This window comes from Bacillus rossius, chromosome 1 (genome assembly GCF_032445375.1).
Source record: "Bacillus rossius redtenbacheri isolate Brsri chromosome 1, Brsri_v3, whole genome shotgun sequence".
Lineage (NCBI taxonomy): Eukaryota > Metazoa > Arthropoda > Insecta > Phasmatodea > Bacillidae > Bacillus > Bacillus rossius.
In genome coordinates this window covers 352,878,511-352,903,114 of record NC_086330.1, presented here as the reverse complement: position 1 = coordinate 352,903,114, position 24,604 = coordinate 352,878,511, and the positions used below count along the sequence as shown (strand labels likewise).

At 38.9% G+C, this 24,604-nt stretch overlaps 1 protein-coding gene across 7 annotated transcripts in view; it reads left to right on the top strand.

Annotated features, from left to right (window-relative positions):
• The window catches only part of LOC134528233 (transcription factor 12), a 500,640-nt gene that overhangs the window by 214,857 nt on the left and 261,179 nt on the right, over nucleotides 1–24,604 (top strand). Inside the window, exon 1 of one of the 7 annotated variants that reach the window (XM_063361660.1) lies at nucleotides 11,057–11,101. The exons of the other annotated variants lie outside the window; for them this stretch is intronic. Coding sequence (XP_063217730.1) covers nucleotides 11,072–11,101 — 30 coding nt within the window. The 5' untranslated portion in view covers nucleotides 11,057–11,071. Of the gene's footprint in view, nucleotides 1–11,056; nucleotides 11,102–24,604 lie in introns of those variants that run through there. 7 annotated transcript variants of the gene reach the window in all.

Sequence of the window (24,604 nt, the reverse complement as noted above, 5' to 3'; positions counted from 1 at the left end):
CAATTTTGGTTATGGTTATTAATTTAAAATCGTATAAACTGTTAACTGTTTTTTTTATCAGATTGATTAGGTAAATACGTTTACATTCTTTTTTTTTGTAGTAAGTTCATTAGATAAATTTTATCTGTAGGGACACAGTTTAGGGCAGAATTTAAAATGAATTCCAAAGTAGTGAATGCTTTGTCACATTGGATGATTTTATTGTAGGCTCGTGTTAAGTAATTGGTCTTGCAGACTTATGTGAACTGAAATTAAAGTCGGGTGCTTTATAGTAGCTAACAATCGTGTCGTGAATTTTAACCAGTTACAAACCTCGAAACGCAGTAACAAGTGAGTGCTCAATATTGTGCAATCTCTTTAATATATGCTAATTAGAATATTCCGCATGCTGTACGCTTCATTTCCTTCTTTCAAATTTTATGCATCAATGCATTGTGCACACTACATCACACCACACACATACATGCCTTTACATAACGCCACATATACCTTTCTGCACACCGCACACAATCCTTACCTTCACACCACACTATATAATAATGTCGCGAGTACAATTAAGTTATATAAATTCATGTATTTACTTGATGTATGTTTCTGTTGGATTAGAGGTATATTCTATTATGTTAGATTAACTCATAGTTATTGATACGGCTTTAAACACCACATGAACTCAAACTTAATGAGATTAATGATATGAGATGCGGTTTTTTGTTTTTATACAAAACTTTCGGTAAATAATGGTTATCTATGCGTTACGAAACGATATGAAGGAAGTGATATTTTGTAAAATTATAATGGTACCAGCAGATTTTTTTTTCTATGAGTTGCGAAATATATAGCAATACGTATCATAAAGAGCTAAATATTTACTTCGCAGGGCTTGGAACACATATATTTAGTGATTTTCAGGGTTCCCCATAGTGGTTGAATGATTTTAGCTATTTAATTAATTAAGATAAATGTTTTCATGTAAAGTTAAGTTAATAACGTGCTGCTAGTGTAATAGACTTTAAAATGGTATCTTGGATTTTAAAATTCTCAGTAATACACAACTAATTAGCGATGAGTCATTTTCATGGTGAATTACTCTCAATATGTTATAGTAAAACCTCAAAAGAACAAAGTTAATTATACTTAAACACAAAGAAAACAAGCCAAAATCAGCTGATGTAAAATATTAACTGTATTGACAGCACAGAGAAATCCGTGGACGGAATTTAGTCAGAAAATAAAAACATGCTGAGGGTTTCCTTGGAAGCAAGGTCAGCAATTTTTTTTTTTCAATTAGTTTGTATTCGTAATATGGTTTATATTTAATATTAGTATATAATTTTTTATATATGAGTAATAAAACTAGATCAATTTAGATATGAATAAGCTGTTTTTTTACAGGAATAAAACAGGCAGGTATTTAAAAAAAAGAAAAAAAGAAATTACCGTGCTTAACGTGTCGACAGAGAGTTCATTAGAACATGCCTGTTGGTAAGTAAGGAACCGTGCTTAGAATGAATTTCGGGAAAGCATTTGGGAACTCTAAATCAGGACGGCCGGGCCTGTGTTCCAACAGGCTCGCTCGTAGATGGAATGCAATATGCCGCGGCGGGTCTTGGCGCTGGGCTCTCTCTCCTCCCCTGAGTCTTCCCTCGATGCGGTGCATCGGAGTATGGTCGAATCCCCTTCTCTGCACGAGGGGGAGAAGGAGGCTTTGGAAATGGCGGTGTGGGTGGGGTGGAGGAGGCGTTCATTGTTTGACACGAGGGGGTAAGGCTGGGGATCCGAGATGTGCTCTGCGGCCTTTGTGCTTATCGACCTGACGACTGGTTAGCTTACGGCGCGTCACGGCGAGTATTTGGGTCACTGCGACGCGTCCTGGTGTTGCTGTTCGTGCGATTCTTCGAGGCGTGTTATCTCTGTACCCCCCTCCTCCCTTTTTAGCTTCTCCTTCATTTCCCCCCCCCCCCCCTACTCGTACGTCGTGATAAACAACGTGGCGTGGAACAATGCGATGTCCAGCGCGCGGTGTGGCACTTGCTCGAGTTAGTCACGTCTTTGTCACAGACATGTGACTGCAGTTAACATTAAGTGTTCGTAAAATAGTATGTATGTTTCGTTTCAAATTGTTCTATGCTAGTTTAATGTACGTTCTCTAAGAACAACATTAATTTCCTTATTTATGTGTGTGTTATTCTTTGAATTCTTTTAACAAATTAATATGTTTGATTTGGCAGAACCTTTTTGTTAGAAGGTTATAGCGAGTTTTTTTTTTTTTTGGACACCAAATGTTTTTATAGACAGTTCAATTTTGTACTATCAAATCGTCGTTGATACTCAAGTGGTATAAAGGTAACATCAATAATGTTTCTGAATTACCGCGTTAAAGCCAGGTGAATTGTTTTACAGAGTTGAAACGTTCTTTCGGCAGAATACTTTTAAGTATTTTTTGACTTGATTTTTCGACTATCGAAGTTCTGTCTAGTGACAGAGCATTGCATCTTCGAAATTTCATTTCCTGGATTTTGTGCATCTTGAAACTGTTCAATAGACATCTTGTAACAGAATTGTGGAAGTAATTGAATTGTAAGTTGTATTGTCGAAAGATTTCGTGTAATTACTCCGCACACCTTGTCGAATGTGTTTGTTAATGATAACAGTTGTACCGGTCATGTTCATTGTAACCCCCTGTGACACTAGTTGCTGATTTGGTGAAATCGGAAATTACATAACTTTCGTTAGCATAACTTCGATAATGCTTTGTTTCTTATTTAACGTAATACTTTCCTTGTCGTGAGATTATTTGCTGATAACCATATTCTGCATAAATTACATACGTTATCGTGGTATAGAAAATATTGTATTTCTTTCTTAGAGTAGAGTTATAAACCCAGTTTTTTAGTTAAAATAACCATTACAGAATTATTTGGCTCACAACTTTACTGCATAGATAGCCATCGCCATATATTACCTTACACTACATTCTTTCTTTACCAATACTGTGGACTATCCACAGTGTGACGTCTCAACGGGCGAGAAACACCACAGGGTCGACCTTCTCACTTCGACTAAGCTCTTCGTCGCCTTTGTTGCTGGCGATTCAGACGTAGCAGTGTGGCATGGGGTTTCGAGCGCGCAGTTTGACTCCGGTTCAAAAATAGTCATGTATCAGATCTTACCACACTCAATATTTCTTATTGACGCTTTCAACTTTCAAAACAACACAACACAATTGGAAAATTAAAAATTATAAAATGAAGTCATTGACATGCTTATCAGCTTTTTTATAACACCTACTTACAGAAACTGGTTGCTCCGCAAGTGTTTTTGTTTCGAAAATTTGAGTCACATTGCAAGTAAAATTTTATACTCCACATAACTCGTTACGAAAATTTAATTGGTGCCAGTAGTTTTGCTATGTGTACATACACCGAGAAAAAAAAAATACCAATTTCACCATTTGGCTCACCCTGGAGAATGGGAATCTTTGCGAAGTTTATTTATGTATGAAGCTGTTAAGGAAAGTTATTGCGTAAGGCTTTTAATCATACGTGTCTTTACCAGTATTTATGCGTGCTGAACTGAGTAAATTAAAATCATTTTAACCTTGAAAAATGAATAAGTCCCTTAAGCTGAGTGAGAAACGCTAGGCTTCTACTAAATCCGACTGCAAATATTTGTTTCCAGCTCCTACCGCATGCCAGCACGAACTAATCACAAGTAGATGATTGCTGTTTCAGATGCAGTCCTAATTAAAGAATCTATTAATCTTTAAGTCTACGTTTTTTACTCTGTGAATTGGCATATTCAATGTTAAGTTTGAAATAAAGAAATGGGAGAGAGCACTAGACCAGCTATGGAAATTCAACATAGATAAATTATTAAAGAAAAATAATGAATATTCAAAAAATTTTAAGTGGGAAATTAAGGGTAATTTTATTACAGATTTGTGTGGACGTCCTTCAATGTTTTATTTGTCGATGGCTAGTTTGGAAAGATTGCCTCAAGTCGAACGCAAAATGTTCATATTAGCTGAAGTGCACCATGAGTTTCTCTCGGTCGTACCGCGAGCACGTAGGCTATGTTTAGCTCCCCCCCCCCTCCCGGTCCACGCACCAACTCGCCGCGGTGCGGTCTGCAGGGGTACTACTTGACATCACTTGGCGGGTCGTGTGGGCTGCTCTTGGCGCGGCTCTGCACACACTCTTACCCCCTCCAACCCACACACACGCCAATACGGGAAGTGTGGCTCTGGGCGGAGTTGCATTGGCTGCGTTTATCTCCACGCTTCATTTTTTTTTTTACCGCCACTGTATTCGGGTGCTCTTAATTAGGGTACATGTTTGTTTATGGGCTCAAGGCTTCGGAACAATGAAGATCACAAAAGGGGGGGGGGGGGGGGTCCCCTCAAACAAACTTGAAGATGTACTGGAAGGTGCATCTTGATATTTTTAATATTTTTAAATTGAGTTTAATTTTTATTTTTAATATTAGTCTAACCGGTAAACGAGGAGACGGCAGGGGAGAGGTAGAAATGATACTGCATACTTTCACACTTGCATGCTTGCACACTTGTAAACTTGCATACTTCAAAAACTTGCACAATCGCATACTTGCAAACTTTAGCACACTCGCATATTACACACTCGCATGCTAGCACACTTGCAGCATACCTTCACACTTGCATACTGGCACACTTGCATGCAAACACATACACTTGGATACATTTGCACTTGCATACTTGCGCAATACCATAATGTAGTGCTCGCATACTTGCATATATATAATTTTTATCTTCGCCCTGAGTCAAAGCGGCTAAGCAAGAGGTTTCACTTCTGTCGCGGGTGGGACTCACGCACACATTTTTTAGTATAGTTTTTTGTACTGTTAAGTTAATATAATATGTTTGTTAAAATTACATATTCATTAAATATTTTTTTTATATTAGGTGTTATATGCTGTTCATATATATATATAAAAGTTACATTCTTAACGTTTTTGGGTTGTACAAATAAGGAGAATTTAATTTATTGCAGAACTGAAACTTTTTAAGTTTAACTGCAATGCCACTGGCTACCTCATGATATGGTTTGCATTTCTATCACAAAAACTCATTTCATGTTTCTTGGCTGTATAAATCATAACAAATTTGAGAATTTTGAAATGCCAGGTAAAATTACTTAATATTTTCTGAAAGAAATTCAAACAATTTCTTGAAGCAACCAGTGGAATTGCAGTTAAACCTAAAAAGTTTCAGTTCTGCAATAAATTAAATTATCCTTATCTGTACAACCCAAAAACGTTAAGAATGTAACTTTGGCAGCTAATTATGCAAAAAGTATGCACTGTATATATTTTTCATTTCGTGAAAGTTAAACAATTGAAAAAGTCTAAAAGTTGATCAGTGATTAATATAAATATAAAAAAATGACCTGAAATGGAAGGCACCCCCTTAAGGGCTCCGCCTACCCGGCCACACATACGGTGTGCATAGCTTCAGGAAAAAAACAACGCGAATTCAAAACTACTCAAGATATCGAGGTGGGGTCTGTTTATGAAAAACATTTAAGAGTTCGCTGAGGGCCGGAAAGTACTTTTGATTTCGGATTAAGTTTTCAAACTGTATTTCTAGAAGAGTTAAAATGGCTAAAAGGCGTGTTTCCAGAGTAATTTTTAGGCGTAAAACAACCAGTACAGATTTTCGAAAGCACTTAAGGGACTTGCATTACACCTTTATCTTCATTTCTCCGCAATATAATGTTACGGCCACCGCTCAAAGACTGCGCACCAGTTCAGAGGCTATAATACCGCGCTAGAAATACCAGCGAGCGTCGCGCTTATCATCCCCGCCTCACTAACACAGATACACCCCTGACGAGGCGGGCCCCCTATAGTGAAGTGTCGGTGAGTTTCGAGCGAGGCGAGGTTTCGCCCCGGCCGAGGAGTCGCGGCTCAAATACCACGTTGACCTTGAACCCCGTGGAACAGTCTTCCGCCCGTCGACGAGTCGTGCCCGGAGGTCGCCGCCTCATGCGCCCGGTAACGGAGCCGACCATGCGGGCCGCCCCTTCTCCTCTTACAGCGAGCGTATCGCCTGCCCCAGTGGTGCCAATCGTCGGCTGTTTCTCCTCCTTATCGTGGCTGCTGCAGCAGTGATGCTTGCTGACAATGACGAAACTTCCCAAACCTCTTTCTTGTAAGTCCCTTGAACACGGAAGTTCTTATTTTGGACGTTCAAACATCTTTGCTTGTGGTATGAGTAATTTCGTGAATGGAACAGATGTCGAATTGATGGAAATAGTGTTAACCATGGTGACCGAAGTCGTCGAGATGTAATCGAGATGGCGGACCCACGTGCAACGACATAAACCCGTATATAGTCACTTTCGTTAACATTAGAGGACATGCCAAACGATTTGGTGTGCCAGATGGAACTTTGTGATAGTAAACAACCCTGGAATATAATTGGTAAATTAAAAAGTAATTACACGTTTTAAAATATGTAAGGAAACTGGCATTACAATGATTATAATACATATTCTCCCTGTAGAATCCCAGTAGGATCGGGAGCACAGCGATAGAGCACGTGCTTGTAAAGCTAGGGGAGAATTTTTGACGTGTTTCAAACCTCGTCACTGGAGAAAAAATTTTTAATAACAATATAATATTATGTAAAAATCATGTTGAATCAGCTTGTCGTTCAGTTTGAAGAAGTATTTACAGACTGATTTCAGGCGTTGTTCAAAAACAATGTACATATGTATACTTAGTGTTATAATGTGTGTTTTAAATTTTTTAAGTTAATATTATAATAAACTAAAGTCTGCGGAAATTTCATAGTATTAACTATTTGATGATTTTTTAACAATATTGGCAGTATTTTAATAATATTCCTTTTCGAAATTTAGGTGCAAAGACTTGGTTTAGAATTTTTTTCAATCCTTATTTCGCTTTTATCGAAGCCGTTTCGAATAGTTTAATTAAGTTCAATCTTTTCTTACTGATATCTTCCCGCGTGATGGTGACAAGCAACGTTTCCGATTCGGGCAGCGATTCTAGCTGCATGCGCAGAAAGTATGTGTGTGATTCAGATCCAGAAATTTTGTTATGTATTTGAAAAGCGACTATTTTATTTATCAATATATTTATCACGCTCGGTATTATTTTAATGAATTCTATATATGTAAAATGTCTGTCCGAGTTTCGTAATATAAGTTATTTCCAACATAAACAACATGAGAACACATGCATTTATTCGTTACCTAGTTTGTATACACATCAATGGCTAGTAATGAAAGACTAATCCACGTCGTTTTTCTAATTTCTTCTGGAAGTAAATTCTTGTATCCGTCACTGCATAATATTATCCAGATTATTATTCTTGGTGAATCATTATCATTTTTAGACTGTAATGTAATTAGACTGTGAACAAGGGTTTTTATATTCTGTTTTTCATTTATAGGGTTGTTTAAATCTATCATGATCAACTATCATTTGTAAAATTAAACCAACGTTCGGACAATACTAACAGATACAAATTTATAATCATTATTCTGTAGAACAACAGATAAAAAATACATCATGTTGCATTCAATGCAGCAACTTAAAATCTAATAAACAATATAGGTTACAAAGAGAACATTGTTGTTCATAAGTGTCTGCTGAAAATTTTTTATACATATTTTCAAACAAACACGCCACTATACAAAGTAATATTGTCTTTGTTGTAAGATACTTAATTCGGGTTGCCTGCAGTTTATCACTGCTCTAAATAGTTTTTTTTTAATCTTACGTTAAGATTGTTTTTTTTTTTTACATTTTATTCGTGTTTGATAACAGTACAATAACGTTTGTAAAAATCTCTTAATAATTTAATTATAAATAACTTGCGTTGTCAGAAACGTGCCGTCATTTTCTGCCAGAGCGCCATTATTTTTAATGTGTTGCACCACGACGAGACGCTGACGACATAGCATCCTCTCACGAGGCTCATCGCCGTTCAACGATACTTGGAAGGAAGGGTAACCACTTAAGATTTGCCTGCAGACCTTTGACGAGATGGAATGGTGGCTTGCCACAGTTCGAGGCCAGTTGCACAATCTGTAGCTATCCACGTCTAGTGCTTGTGGCTCGTATTCAGAGAGTTTTGTTTTCCCGCATAAAACGCGTGTGTCCGTCCGTCTCTTGAAGAACTCGTCTGTTGCTGGACCACCAGACGACTTGCCGAGCTCCCGGTGTTAGCGCAGCATTTACAAACCTTTTTCAACATTTCAGAAACATGTCTGATTACGAATATCATTTAAGAGCCATTACATTTGCACTTGCCTATGGAAGTTTCGTTCTTAACATGTAATATTTTGACAACGAACAAAAATTAAAGCCAAAACGAGTAGTGTTTTAACTGGTGTTTATAAGCATACCAAATTTGGTATGCAGTATTGTAAGTGGTATAGGGACGTGCAGGGAGATTTTATCGTTAACTAGTGTATCTATACGGAAGTCAACAGGCTGAAGAACTAACACACTGCCACGGCTCATTGCATATGCCCCTCCTCGTGGGCACACCAATGCCGCGCCTCAAATAAAATAAAAAATAACTAAACAAAATTTTTACAATCAACTTATGAATTAAAATCGTTACATTTAAATAACCGGAAGAAATACAAATGGTTACAAGCATTAGTTTTGGGCAAGTTAAAGACTATCAAGTATTGTTCACAATTTTAGTATTCGCATGAAAAGTTCATTGTAGTCGACTGCTTCTTGTATTCTTGGTTGCTTGTATTCTTGGTTGAGGCCACGTTTCGTCACTCCTTTGTTGCGGCCATCTTCAACAACGGTTGTTAACAACTCAACTCGGGCGCCAAGGATCAGCTAGCTGGTGACTATGGCATCGAAAGTTAACAATCTAGATCAAATTCAAGTTGTCTCCGAATGGTTTGAAGTTTTTTTTTTAATTATTATTTATTCCTGCGACTATGTTTGCAGTGGTGAGTTTTTGTAACTGTTGGCATCCCTGCGGGGCGACCGCGCGCGGCGGCGGTTGTGCTGTGCTGTGCTGTGCTGTCCCGCTGCGCTGATAGCGCGTCTTTTATCGTGACGTGAGCGCGCGCCAGTGCTATTTCTGGACGCGCCGTGCCCTTGATGCGGCGTCTCCTGCGGGGTGGCGCCCCTCCCTCCCTTTCCCATCCAGTTTGTCAGTATTGTCCTGTTCTCTACAGTATCACCAAGATCTTATGACTATTAGAGCCCGTATACAATAGTCCGAACCTGTGCGTGGTCCGTGTCCTTATCCGAATGTGAGTGACGTCACATTGTCTCACCGAAAACTGCCCTGTCCACAATTGCGATGTCCGATGTCCGAATGTATTGATTTGTAAAGTTTCACCAGAGCGCAGTAAATGTGCCAAACCAGATGTTTTTGTTTATTGTTTCGATGCTTTGTAGTTTGAGATTGAACTTATGAAAGTTGTGGAGTTCAATATTATATATTTAGTCAGATATTTAACAAAAAACAAACACCACGTTTTCAAACGGGAACCGGAAATTCAAATATCGTGAGTTCTGTTCTTTTTCTGTGTCCGAAGTACACAGGTTGGGACAAAAAGTTCAAATTGGCGACACGTGGACCAATCAGCGACGAGTGTCCTTCGGACACAGTTTTGGACATTACTATTGTAGACGGGCCATTATCGTCCAAATACTTTGGCCACACTTCCCGAAGAAAAAAAAATATAACGGGTGCGTGTACTTAAGCACGTGCTTTAGAATTTATACTTACACGTCGTTATACAAAACTAACTTTAATTTTATATTCAAATAATTGCTAGAAATAAAATAATAAAAGGACTGAAGAGAAAACTTCCTAGTTTCAATATAACTTTCGCATGAGTGTCACCAAAGTTTTTGTTTATGGTCGTATGTTTTACCATGGTACATATAACAATTATAACCTAACCTCACTTACATAAGCCTAATTACACTTGAAAAGTTTATAAACAATTACTATCACTAATATTCACCATAAATAAATGTTTTTAATGATATGGTACAGTATTGAGTAGCAATGACTAAAATACAAAATTTAAAAGCACATAAATAATTTGTATTTGTATGTAGCAATTTTTTCATGTGAAAAAAAAATTAAAATTTCCGTGCATGCTGCGGTCGCTTCGTAAAGATTCACTCTCATTATTTGTTGATTACGCACCTAAAAAAGTTTATCTGCCATAAGTATAAAAATATATATTAATGGCTGGATTAATGCGTTTTTGATGTTTTCAAGCAATTCATATTTTAGGATTTATATTTTCACATTTTAGTATAGCTATACAATGTTAAGTATTTCTTTTTTTGTGATTGTTTTTTTATTTCTTAGTATTATAGTAAAAAGTATTACACGTAGACACAAAAATTAAACTTCCTTTCGTATTAGAAGTTAAATTTCCTGTAACAAAGTTTGTTTGTGTTGGAATTATGCAAATTCAAAATGAAAATAAATAAACCAAATAACATAAGTTTTGGGGGATTTTTTCACATTGGTGCCCCAAGAAATAACGTTAGTACACGTTATTTCATATTCACTAATTTAATGGCCTGGGACAAAATGTGGTGCCTGCCTCACTTATTGGAAACCAGTTACTATATATATACTGACTAATGCAAGTGAAGAATGGAGTGTAGTTATTTCATAAGTCGTCCCCCAGTAAGCTCCTCTGCACTGTACGTAAAAAAGTCCCGGGGGGGGGGGGGGGGGGAATAGTTTTCTTCACCTGTTCATACAATGAAACAAATAAGACAATAAGTGAAGTATTATTCTGAATCTTGGTCATGTGTTTTTAATTTATTCATCGATATAACTATTTACCATCACCAAAAATTAATGTGTATTCTCTCATAATCTTATCTTGTATTTTGTTTGCTAAAATTATTCCCCTTAGTCATAAAAAGAATAGTTCTTAAAATTTGTTGACTTCAAACATCAACAGTTTTTTTTCTTTTCAGAGTTGATAGAAAATGAGAACAAACTGTTATTTGCTGTTTCCCTCTTTTTTCCAGGTAAGTCAGCTACCGATACCAAATGTGTGCTGGGTCTTCTTTTGCTGTGCACGTGAGTAGTCTTCTCACGTAAGCAGTGTTTTAAGAGTTGGTTGCAAAAGGCATTCAATCGCAATAATTTTTTTTTTTACTGGAGACGCGTGTAGTTGTTGATCAAAATCAACTATCAAGACTCCCATCAATCACCCCGCGCAATATTTAATCATAACGTCATTATCCATCCTTTTAATTGGCGGTGCATCGAAGTTCATGCGTCAGTTTTTGATCGGGATCGTTAAGAAAATCTTTTCGAGAGGAGCTATTATAGATAGATGCAAGAAAGCAGGTGTTTATTGCAGACTGTATTGGCGACAGACAAGTGGCTTGCAATGTGACCAAGGAGCAGTTTGGAAAAATAGTCTGTGGTTGGACGTAATGATTTGAATATGCACCTTTTTAATGAAACCATTGCCATTTTCTCTCTCTTGGTTTAAGGTAAGGGAAGTCAAAATTCTGAAGATTTAAGTGCAGAGTTCATAGTATGTAGACAAACTGAATATTTTTATTTTGAGTACAAAGGCGAACCTTTACTTAAAATGGTACTATATACCATATATACCTTTGCAGTAAAAAAAACTCGATTTATGTATTGGTATTAGAGCACTCATACTATTATGTCTTAATTATTTTATGTATATTTCAAGAAATACTACCTACCTACTGTGGACGTTAACATGGTGCGCCTTACGGAAAATTATATATAAATAGGTATATATATATACACATACATATATCACAATTTTGTGGACACGATAACTGCAGTATTTTTTCACAAATCACTTCCAAACTGATACTTAAAATATAAACATGAAAATATCTGTCGAGTTCGTTAATAGGCTATATCTGACCAAAGGGGTAGTAATGAAGGTTTTGTTTAAAAACAGCAAAATCACTGTAACTCCCCTAATGTAGAAAATATCACATCCTCTTAAAAGTATTATAACTCGTTGGAGTAATACCAACATATTTTGTATTAATACATTTTTGATACGACTAACCATAACTGCAAGCTCTTGAAAAAACCAGTATTAGAGGACAAAAAAAAATCATAAATTCCTTCGTAGACACAACATCGAATTCGTACAGATTGTATGTTAACGTATAATTTTTATCTAAAACTTTTGTATGAAACAATTTTTGATTGGACGAACTATTGCTGCAAGGGGTTGAAAAACTGAGGGGTAGAATTAAAAAAAAATTCTTAACTCTCTTAGTAGGTACAGTATCAAATCCGTTCAAATTGTTTGTAAATATTATCATTTTTATCTAAAACTTTTGTCTGAAACAATTTTTGATAATACAAACAATTACTGCAAGGGGTTGAAAAAACACGGGTGGGGGGGGGGGGATAAGAAAACTAACTTCCTATCGTGTACTGTATCGAATTATAATATATTTTTTTATATTTTTGAAACTTACTTTTGCCATAAGTACATTTTATATCACAAATATTACTGCAATGGGTGGAAATAACAAGAATAGAAAGACAATAGGTCATTACTTTTTAATAGATATACCATCAAATCCATTATAATGTATTGTAAAACTCCTAAACTTTATCTAAAACCTTCGGCTGAAACAAATTTTTCATGAAACGAACTACTACCGTAAAAACAGGGGTTGAAATAATAACCATCGTAATGTTACCTTGCTTAAACCTTAGTTCTAAAAATTGTAAAAATGCGTACATCTGCTTTTTCATTAGTGCCAGTGTCAGGGTGTCTACTTTATGGAAAGTCCGGGATTAGTCAGGGAAAGATGGGGATTTTATTTTCAAAAACCTGGAAAATTAATGTAAAATACCTCATTGATAGTAATTTGAGGAAGAAATGGCATAGTCCAATATTATATCGCCCAAACTTTGAACACTTTTTTTTTCAGGTGGTGTTTTAGTGCGTACACGCTGGAAAATGACACATGCAAGGTTATGTTTGAACTAATCCAGCTATAGGAATGGTAGAGGCTGGATTGTCAAATTTCTTTCAGAAAAAAAATACAAAATAGATAAATTATTTATTTTTTTAAATCAGGGAAATTTTTCGTTTCGATTGTGGAACGACAGGTAAATTTTTCTACAGATTTTTTTTTTAACACCTTCACTGTGTATATTTCTCCTTTCAGGCTTCAGACGTGTTAAAATATACTTTTAAGTCACTTTTTATTTTTAAATTTTGTATTTTCCCTTTTTAACTGGGAAGTTTTTCCACGACACCCAAAATTGTGCTCTCCCAAATTCGAGAGGCTGTGTCCGCTACTGGGCGCGCCTGTCTAGCTTGCGCCGCGCCGCCCCGCCCCGGCATACCTGGGTCCCGGCCCCGATGTGGACCGTGGGAGCTGCGGCCGGGGAAAGTCGGTCCACGCGCAGATGGTGGCACCTCCCCCTTCCCCCATCCTCCTCACTCCCTGCAGTTAGCCCCACTCGTCCCGCCGCGACTTAGTCGTTTCCGCTCGGACTTGCTTCTTCTCTCTCCTCTTCCGGAGGGGCGGTTGGATATTTTTTTTTCTAGCCTAAGTTAATCTAAAAGTGTGCGGGAAGGGTCCAAGGTTAGGTGAGGACCCAAGCGTGTCTCAGGCCTAAACTTGCTCGGTTTAAACACCATGCTGGGTAACAAGGTCACGTGCTTCTCGTGCAACTGGGGTTTTATTGGCCGGCCGTGGCTGACGCCCCTTATGTCGCCCTAGCTGAACGCTAGCTAATGTGGGCCAGGTGAAACCGTAATGGACACGGGGAAAAACTCTGGGACGGGTCATGCAGGGATCAATTAACACGCATTCAAGCAAGCAGGTCACTACTTGATAATGGGAAGAAAAAAAAGGTCCAAGTGAGAAGAGTTCGGTGTGGCAGAAAAAGTTACCATGCAGGGATTGGGAACTTGGAGTGATGGTTCCTTTGCCCAATGTGCCTGTTCTCTGTCGTTTGTTGCCGCCTCTAATGATCTCACTGTGGCAGAGATGTTAACCTTCCTGCCCCCCTTTTTTTTCTTCACACAAAATAAAGTAGAATATAACTTTTGCTCTATTCTTTTTTCTATCGTTGAAGGTATTTCAAAGGTTTTACTAGAAATATGTGTCACAAACTTCTAAAAAAATATTGAACTATGCAGGAGGATCTCATGGAAAAGTTGTGTTTTGTCTTTTTCTTTCTAAAATAATGTTATTGTTAATGTAAAATAAGTTATTATTTGAGTACCTTAATTATGATGTAGTGAGTAAAAATAATCAATTACTTACGATTTTTACAAATCTGACCAAATTATATCAGCACATAGCCCTATTAATTTTAAAGAATTGTGAATATAATACGTGATTCTTGACGAGGCTGTTACAAAAATGACAATTTAAAATTAAGTAAGAGACCCAAACTTACCTAGGCGTCGTTTGACGTAAAACATGTTGATGTCGTTGATATGCCAGATGTGCTGTGGAATAAGTCACTGGAAATTCTGCGGTAGTCCATCAGGCTATAAACGAGTTCCTCTGTTAAAAAAAAAAAAGTAATTATGATATTAATCCCAAACGATTTTTTCATAAAATTATATTAAGTACTTTGTTTTCAAAAACACATACATATTGTGCTGTATTTTTTCTCTTAGAAATGAGAAATGCTGGGACAATATTAAATTGTCAGACTAAATACGTTAGTGCAACTACCTGTCAGAAAAATGGACTCGTTTGTGGGTGCCGAGTACAAGTGATTGCGGTAGTACTGCGTTCACTGACAAACCGGTGTATGAATTCACACGTTAAAAGTGAAGCTGATAAAATTAAATCTTCGACCATGTTGGAGCAGTTCGCCTGCCGTGTCAGCTTTAGAAAAAGGGCGCAACGTGCTCCGGGTGAGGTTTTTCGGAACGGAATTGTTCCGATTCCAGTCTGGAACATGGGCTGGAAGATAACCGTCTGCGCGCGTGACTCGAGAAACAAAAGGAACGCGCCGGGGTTGCACGGGCGAGAAGTTTCTCCCCCGCCGGGGTTCGGAAAATTTTGGGCCACGGAGAGATCACCGCGATAGCAGTGTCTCGACGCGAAGAATTCTCAAACCTGACCCGCGGAGGGAACGGGAGGTCACGCCAGCTACTGGCGCACACGCTGAGATATGCAGTACGTAGCTCGTGGATCAGGAGAAAGTAGGTTGTGAAGGCCGGTCTGACGTCTTGTTTCGCGAGAGCAGCTCTAAATGTTGACAGTTATAGAAAAAGCGGAGCACTACTAATCATCCTTTCGCAACAGATGTTCAGCAGCGAAGCCATTGATGTTTGTAAACCTAACCCCCCCCCCCCCCTCCCCCTTCCTCCGTCGTGAGTCTGTTCTGTGTATGGGCCTGGTGTGCATGTGTTACTTTGTGATCCATCGGTATTTGCTGTTTTCCAACAAACGATACGCGCCAAGGCTTTGGCAGCATGCTATCAGTTCATTATTTAATATTTACGTGTAACATCGTCCCAGGTTAAAAAGCAATGCTGCTGACAAACTTTACGCCATAATTTATATATATATATATATATATATATATATATATATATATATATAGCTACATATATATAATTGATATAATATATGTAGAAATATATGTAACGTTATTTTGGTTTTGAACTTTTAAGGATATTTAGTATTTTGACAGCCATATAAAATTACATAACTGTGCCCGTGGTAAACAATAGTAATATTATGAAATAAATATCTGGTATCATTTAGTTGTAACCTATAATCCATTTAGGTTGTTGGTCATTTTGGATTGGTAGTTGAAATGATAAAAATTGTTTAACTATTCAGATTACGTATCATGCAAAAAACGTTTGGGTTCTACTGTATGTACGCTGATTAGCTGTTCGTGAACATAGTAGTTTCTTTTTGTACTTAAATCTTTTCTAACTTTAGGGCTTGTTTGAATTTTCCTTGCATAGAAACACACGTTTATTTGATTCTGACAGTTCTGAAGCCAAGTCTTAAGCAAATGCTAGAGCCGTGGGCAGAAGCCAAGAGTCTGTCTACGTCATTATAATTAGGAACAAGATTTTTATGGTTAATTGAGATAAACCCGAAATAACCGCCCCGAAAAGCATGGCCATACGCAATATAACACTGAAATGCAAGTTAATACACCGTGTAATATCGAAATGCCACTAAAAAATCATGTAATGAATCAAACTCGCATCTCCAAAATTTGTAGTTGGTACAATTTTCAAGAATGCAAAAACTGGTCGATTTATTTTTTATTGTTCCGATTTTTTCTGCCGTAGAAATGATTTTTTACAAATATTTAGTTGCAAAAAAAAATAACGTTGATATCATTCAAAATTACACTCTATTAGTCAAATAAGTTTGAAACTTTTGGGGCCATATATTTTTTGTAATATTTAAAATTGGATGTGGAAATATAATTTATGAAAATTCATATAAATAAAACCCGAAACGTCCTGTTTAAAATAAACTAAATCGATCCAAGTCAGAAACACAAATTGGTGTCTACAGTCGTTGCTGCTGTATGGTTGAGTGCGAAGTTAAGTCTCTGGACAGCGCGGCGGGCGAGGGTGTCGCTAGTAGCTGCTGTGCGCCGGGCTGGGCGAGGGGGGTGGTCGCAGAGAGTGAGGAGGGGCGAGCGTCGCGCGCCGACGACTCGCGGGGTGTCGACGCGGCGCCAGGTGGGCGCAGCCGCCCGCGGCAGGCGTCTGGGCGGCGGAGCGGCGCGCAACAAGTAGTTGCCGTGCCGTCACCAGGTGTTTTCGCCGCGAGTGGAGAGACGTGGCGGGCGTTGCCGTCAGCCCCCCAAGTCCCATCCCCCTCGTCGCTTCTCCGTCTCTTCCTAGTGAGGCGACGCTCGCTGGTGCTTCAAGCGCGGTGTCGCCTCTGAACTCGCTCAGTCTTCTCGTCGTGCATAGGACAACTATGAAATTCCAGCGGTGACTATCATTATATGGCGGAGAAATTAAGATATAGGTGTCGCGCAAGTCCCTTAAGTGCTTTTCAAAAGTCTGTACCGGTTGTTTTATGCCAAAAAAAAATTACTCTGAAAACACGCCTTTTTAGCCATTTTAACTCTCCTAAAAATACAGTTTAAAAACTTAATCCGGAAACAAAACTAACTATCGGCCCTCAGCGAATTCTCAAATGCTGTTCGTATGCAGCAGACCCCACTGGGATATCTTTACTAGTTTTCAAGTCGCTTTGTTTTTTCCTGAAGCTCTGCGCACCGTGTGTGTGTCCAGCTACGCAGGGTCTATTAATCACTTTGATGTCGATGATGCATCTTACCTAATTCAGAAAACACATTAACCGAACGTTTTTTTTATTTTCCTATTTATATTTCGAATTATTGACACGATTTTTGTCATTACATTGCTAAATAGTTAATATCTTCCGTTATTGTTTTTGTTGTGTTTACAAACGATTCGCAAGCCTGCAATAGTTGGGAAGAAGCAATTCGTTTCGCGCGGGTGACCACAAGTTTCAGAATAGTTACGCCATGCCACGAACACTGAAGTAATTAAAGTTTGTTCGAAGCCAGCTTTCAGTATAGCGTCCTCGTTATATATGTATGCTGATCATTCTCGCGAGCGCAATTTTAAACGTTCTGTTCCATGAGACACTGCGTGGCGGATTCCCAAACTAACTGTCACCGTGAAGTCAAATTTAATATGTTCCTGAAAAGATTTTAAAAAGTACCAGCCCATCGTGGCCTATCAAAAAGGCGTGTAGATGTTTAGAACAACAGTTAAGGCTTGAAAACAGGCTAAAATATTTTCATGGCGTCTGTTCACGAATAAAATTTTAAGAAAATGAAAATGTTTTTAAAATGTTACAACGTTATTTGGGTTATGTCTCTCAAATAAATATATTTTTTTTTAAATATGCAAATGGTGGAAACCGATCGTTGACAGCACCATAAGGAACAAATAGATCTTTTCATATTCATTCGCACACTTTAAAAGAGACAGGACCACTGCTTGTATTCTCGTATCAGTTTGCAGCGCTGTGTGAATACTGCGCGCCATGCCCAGTACTGACGTGCAGAACCGACAGCTAACCTGGCACTTGAAGTGTCTGGAAGCGGAAACACGTTCGGCGGCATCAGTGGAGTGTGTGCGAAAGCTTATTTGAATTTCTCGTACTTAGTTAACTGAGGGTTTCGATGAGTATGCGGTCAGATGAAGTAAAACTGACCAGTAATGTACATATATTTTTGTAATTGAGATACGCGAGACCCTTTTCAAAATGTCACAATTTGTGCATTTTTTTTTTTTTTTTCATACTCTAAGGCTACCTTTACTCGAGCTTTCGTTTGAAATATCGAATATTTAAATTGATTGATAATGGCTTGAAAGTAATTTGTTTAGCAGCAGCGGCGTATAAACGACCTCTTTCGTGTGGTGTTTCCTGGTAGTCATGAGCTGTTGCATAATTTTAAAATCTCGTTAAGTGTAACAGTAGCACGTGACGCAATGCGTGTCGCGCCATTTCATAGTAATTCTGCGTGAACAGAAACTAATAATTTTAAGCCTGCAGCCTATAATAGTGATAGTCGCCGTTGCAGTTAACGTAATCGCGGTAAAATTGGACGTTTATGCCTCGTAATCTCCTTTAACGGGTTCCGTCCACCCCCCCCCCCCCCCCCCGGATATTCGTGCCATGGGCACGGCCTCCACTCGTTGGCAATCGATTTCAAAATAATGGTGCGTAAGAAGCGTGGTTGTGGTTGGCCCTGAGTGTTGCCGAAGCAGCGACCAAGCTCTGTGCGTGTGGAGTCTGCGTGAGCCACGCATGCCTTCCTGTTCGTCCCGTTTCACTTCGTGTTCACGGTGCTATCCCAACTCACGGTCCTCGCCTACCCGGCCACACATACGGTGTGCAGAGCTTCAGGAAAAACAATGCGATTTCAAAACTACTCAAGATATCCGAGTGGGGTCTGTATACGAAAAGCATTTAAGAGTTCGCTGAGGGCCGAGAAGTACTATTGATTCCGGATTAAGTTTTTAAACTGTATTTTTAGAAGAGTTAAAATGGCTAAAACTCATGTTTTCAGAGTAAATTTTAGGCGTAAAACAACCATTACAGATTTTTGAAAGCACTTAAGGGACTTGCATTACACCTTAATCTTCATTTCTGCGCCATATAATGTTACGGTCACCGCTAAAATTCCATAGTTATGTGACCACGAGAAGACTGCACGCCAGTTCAGAGCCTTGCGCTTAGAGGCTATACCGCGCTAGAAATACCAGTGAGCGTCGCACTTATCATCCCGCCTCACTAACACACAACACCCCTGACGAGGCGGGTCCTCGCCTACCCGGGCACACATACGGTGTGCAGAACTTCCGGACGAAACCACGATTTGAAAACTGGTCGAGATATCCGAGTGGAGTCTGTTTACGGAAATCTTTAAAAATTGCGCTGAGGCAGATGAGTCTTTCTGTTTCCGTTTTTTAAAACTGTATTTTTATAAGAGTGAGGATGACTAGAACGATTTTTTTTTTACAGAGTAACCTTTAGGCATGAAATATCCGGTACAAATCTTTGTAATCACTCAAGTGATTCGCATTACACATTAATCTTCATTTCTCTGCCATCTAAGGTTATAGTTACCGTTCAAATTACATAGTTGCGCTATGCACGACGAGAAGACTACACGCCAGTTGAAAGCCTTGCGCTTAGAGGAGATACCGCGCTAGTAACATCAGCGAGCACGTCGTAGGACTTATCACCCCGCTTCAGTAGCACAGGTACGCACCCCTGACTATAAATGCCTATTGCCGGAGGACATATTATACTTTCGTATTTAATATCAACAGCTGAATATTAAACGTGCTAATAATCTTACGAATGCTGGGATTATGAATTGTCTGCTGTGCCTTTATAGGTTAATTATTGTGTCTCACTGTCTGTAGTATATATACTCTCCTAGCAATGGAAAGTCAGAGAAAAGTCAGGAATGTTGGAATTGGTCAGGAAAGTCAGGGAATTTACATGAAATCCTGGAAAAGTCGTGGAAATTTCCCTTTGTTAACGCAGGTCACATGAGAAATTAAAGCGACCGTGAGTGAGATTAACGTTAATTTTAACAAAACAAAATAAGTTAATAATCCTAATGAAAAATGCAATTGATTAGGGTGATTTGTAGGTTCTGTCGCGTTCACCGTGTTGAGGCTGCTCAGTTATTCAATGGTTTACTCGTAGCGTTTAACTAATTATGCATGCGCTGTGCATGTATCCTGTTACAAATTTACGGGACAACCAAAACTAGAGAATAGTATCGGCATCGCGTATTGTTGGTCCCTTCTGTATTCTGAACCTCACAGATAAGCCATTCCGAAGCGAATGTTTATTGGTTGCATTGTAGTTCATATTTTAGACCTCTTTCCGTGGCTACGTTAGTTACATTTTTTAAATTAAAATTTCGCTACGTATTAATTTATGGGAACGCCTAATTTATTTTTATTTTTGTGGGGGAAACAAAAAAATAAAATAAATAAACAGATACTATCTACTTCGTTAAACTAATGTTAGATTTCGTTCACAGGTCTATCCGTGAATTTCTTGTATTGTTATTTTGTGTGTGTATTTGTTTAATTTAAACAATTAAAGCTTTGCCTAAGAGTCTGTTTTGCGTCATTCGTTGTATAAATTTTTATGATTTATGTAATGGCATGGATTGGCCTGTGATTAGTGTGCAGTCTATCCGTGTACCGTGAATAGTTGGTTACGGCAAGAGAGTTGCTACATAACTGCATGGGGGAGAAACTTTAATTGCCGAAACTGACACCTAGTTTTTGAAGTAGTTTTGGGTCTTCCCGCTAGATAGTAGCTTTAATAGTATAATGTTAACACAGCTATATTGATTGCGAGAAGTAATGCATAAGCTTTTATCAGGCTAACAAACCGATGATAATTAATCTCCCTTATTTGGGTAGCCTCATATTTTGTGATGCAGAAATACTGCATCTCCTACAGATCCATATAGAACATGATTTTTTTTTATTACATTAAGCGTTTTTTGCACAGTTTAAATTTCTTTTACTGAATAATTGGTCATCTATTAGTTAAATTAACATTATAAACTTAATTTTTGTGCTAGTATTTATGGATCCACCCAACAGATAGCGTCACATGTCGCGCCAAACATGGTTTCAGTTTCCACTGTGTAAGAGTCGCACTTCTACATCTCCCTCCTTGTTCTATGCATAACAGGACTGCGTGCGTGTTGAAGCTCCGGCAACACGTGTGCTGAAGATACCCCCCTCCCTCCGCCATGCATGCTATCTCGGCACACGCATATCGTGCCCGATAGTGTTTTGTTGGAGGCAAGGTCACCGCGATAGCGCGCTCCGGCCTGTGTTTGCTCTGATGTGGGTGTCGCACGACAGCCGCGCGTTGTACAGGGTGTGTGCTTTGCAACCGACGTTACACGATGTGTCGAAACTCACATAACTCAATATTGCGAAACTTAAAACATAGGTTTGATACACCTTGTAAGTGATGCCTACGTTAGACGGGGATAATTACTAAGCTGTGTAGGGTAGTTACCCGTTAATTGTAGATATGCTAAGGCCACAATGTAAAAGGGAAGCGGTCCTGGCATTTTGGGTGTGTTCATTTATTTATTGCTGTGATTTTAATTCTAAATAACTCATAGGTTGTTGACATGGCAAGACATCAATGATATCTTTCCAAGTTTTATGCTCTGTGCGTTAATACGTTCAATAATGAGCTCAGTCATTTTCTACGCTATTGAAATCTCACAGCAGTTTGTCCGGCTTTCAGTGCGCAAGTGTTAGATGGTTCCGTAAATCGTACAGTTAAATATGAATTGCTTCAAATAACCTTTTTTACATTGAATTATTTCAATTTTAAAAAAAAATGGCTTGTTTCCGTACCGAATGTAGTAGAACGCGCGTGTCATTATTTTCGACAGCTGATCTAGACATTTATGTTGGTAAATCTAACCGCGCGCACTAATTAGTAACAATCAGGTTTTCCCAAATCCCTGAAAAACTAAGGTTTCGGCGGTTAAGCCAAAGATTTAACAGTTAATCCGAAACTGTATACCACATGATTTCGTGCTTTCTTTGCATGCCACGACTGACGTAAATTTTTTGACTTTAAGCCCATAAAAAAATATTTGTGACTCGTAGGCATAAGACTCAAAAATTCCAAAAAAACACATTTTTTTTTCAATTAAGCAGTTTAAAGAATTTTGAATAATGCCAATGTATTCAAATTTTTTCTTCCCAAAAATCTGTGAATTTTGTATATATCGTAGATCTTAGTGTGTCATGCCAATAGAAAGACCGTCAAACGGTGGTCAAGTTGATGGTTAAAAATGCATTTGCCCAAAAGTGGATGTAGTGTCTTATGCCTGTGAGGTGCAGATGTAAGGACTTGTTTAGTACTAAAAACCATTTATGAACACGGAATAAGCGGGGTGGGGAATAATGAGGATGCCATCCCCGTGTCCGCCGCGGACCACGGGCCGACCGAAGAGGCGCGGGGCGCGGCAGCGGCGGGACAATGCGCCGCCGGAAGCGGAAGCGAGCAACTCGAGCGAGCTGCGCCAAGGAGGCTGCCAGGTAGTGTGTACCTGCGCAGGTGCGGCCTGGCTGCCGGATGCGCCGGTCTGGGCCCGCCCGCCCGCCTTCCTGCAAACAAACAAAAAAAATATATATATCACGGCTGTTTTTTTTTTATCTCTTTACTGTCGCCGCCGTTATACCTTTTCCAAGAACAGTTTTTGGCCCGGTAGATTATGATTTTTAAAACCAGGGCTTCGCGTTTTGTCCACATCTGGATCATCAAGAGGACGACGGGTGGTGGGGTTCGATTGGAGCTATTGCCTGGATGAAGTCGTGAGGGGAAACGGAAGTACCTGGGGAATAACTCAGCTGCTCACTGGGAATCGAAACCCTCGTCGTTTTTATTGCTAAAAAATAAAACCATTTATTTTTTAAAGGGCTTTTTTTTCCTTTTCTTACCAGAACAAAAAGAGATTTACATAATTTTAAGATAGTATGATGTGCATATATAATAAAACAGTCTTTATAGGTTTTAGTCTGCACTTATGTATAGTGTTGAGTATTTATCCTCAATTACAAACTTGTAATGCCACTTGTATATTTTTGCGTTACTACTATATTACTGTACAGGTAAAAAGAAAAAACTCTGAAGCTGGAGTATGCCCGAATGGAACATTTTGTCATTCTTTACAGTCTGCAATACGTGCTGTTAGTAGATCAATGTTTCGCTCAAACATCATCTCGTCGTGCAACAAACGCGTTTCTGGCGGAACCTCGGTTGAAGGTCAGGGTGTGCATATCCTGGAAAGTCAGGGAAATCACCTGAAATAAGTCAGTGTCATCAACCATACTGTGAAAGATTTTTTTTCCCAGCAGATAGTATTTTGTCCATAGTCGTACACACTATAAAATGGTTTATGCAAGGTTCTATTTGATTGATCATTTTTGTTACAATATAATTCCTAAGTGAGGTTGCATGGCAGATGCTGGATTTTATTTCTTTTAGAAAACTGCAAAAAAAAAATATGAAAGGTATTTTTTTTTTAATAAGGCAGTTTGAAATTTTGATAAGAGAAATTTAGGGATAATTCAGAGAAATTTTACTACAGATTTTTTTTTGGACACCCTGGATGCGCTTAATGGTTCATTTCGAACCGGGAACGTTCCAATGTTCGTTCGGCCGGCCTCGAAGACGCAGTTTTTTTTTTTTTTTTTTTTTTTCCCGGCCGTTCCGATGTCGTTGCCCGCTGCTGCTCGGAGCCGTCTTGCTTGACCTTATCGCCGGCGCTGCGGGGATTGCTCCAGGGCTCTCGTGGCCCAGACTCCTCCCCCCCTCCCCCCACGCAGTATCATGCTGTCCCGGGGGAAGCCGAACGGGCGCTGCGCGGTCGCTCGCCCCGGGATTCACCGATAAGGAGGGCGGATGGCGCTGTCTGTTCTCCTCGTACCATTTCTTGCCCTTCCTTCCCTCCTTCCGTTGTTCGTGCACGCCACTCTTCGCTCTTTGGACGCCCGATAGCCGTCCCGCAAGATTGCGACGCAGCGATTGTGAAGATGATTACTCATTTCGCTACGCGCCTTGCACGCCGGTAGATCGCCGCTTTCTATACTAACGTGATCTGTCTTCAACTATCCGATTGACTAGAGATAAAGAAAAATTAACCGTTGGTGATTTCTTTAGTTTAATAGTCTCTCTCTCTCTCTCTCTCTCTCTCTCTCTCTCTCTCTCTCTCTCTCTCTCTCTCTCTTTCTCTTTGTGTGTGTGTGTACATCCCAAATGTAGTGCTCGTTCTTAGTAAAACCAAACAAAAATGGCTTTTCAATGTATTTCATAGTTTTCTTGTTAATTTGACGTATGCAAGTAGTGTTTATGGAACTTCAATACTTTTGGTTTGCAATATGTGCTTGTTTTTTTTTAGTGGTAATCGCTTGTATACTAATTGAAGCTGCAATTTCTGGTAATGAAAATTGATAAAATGGCGTGTAGTGCAGCACACTTTTACCTTCAACAT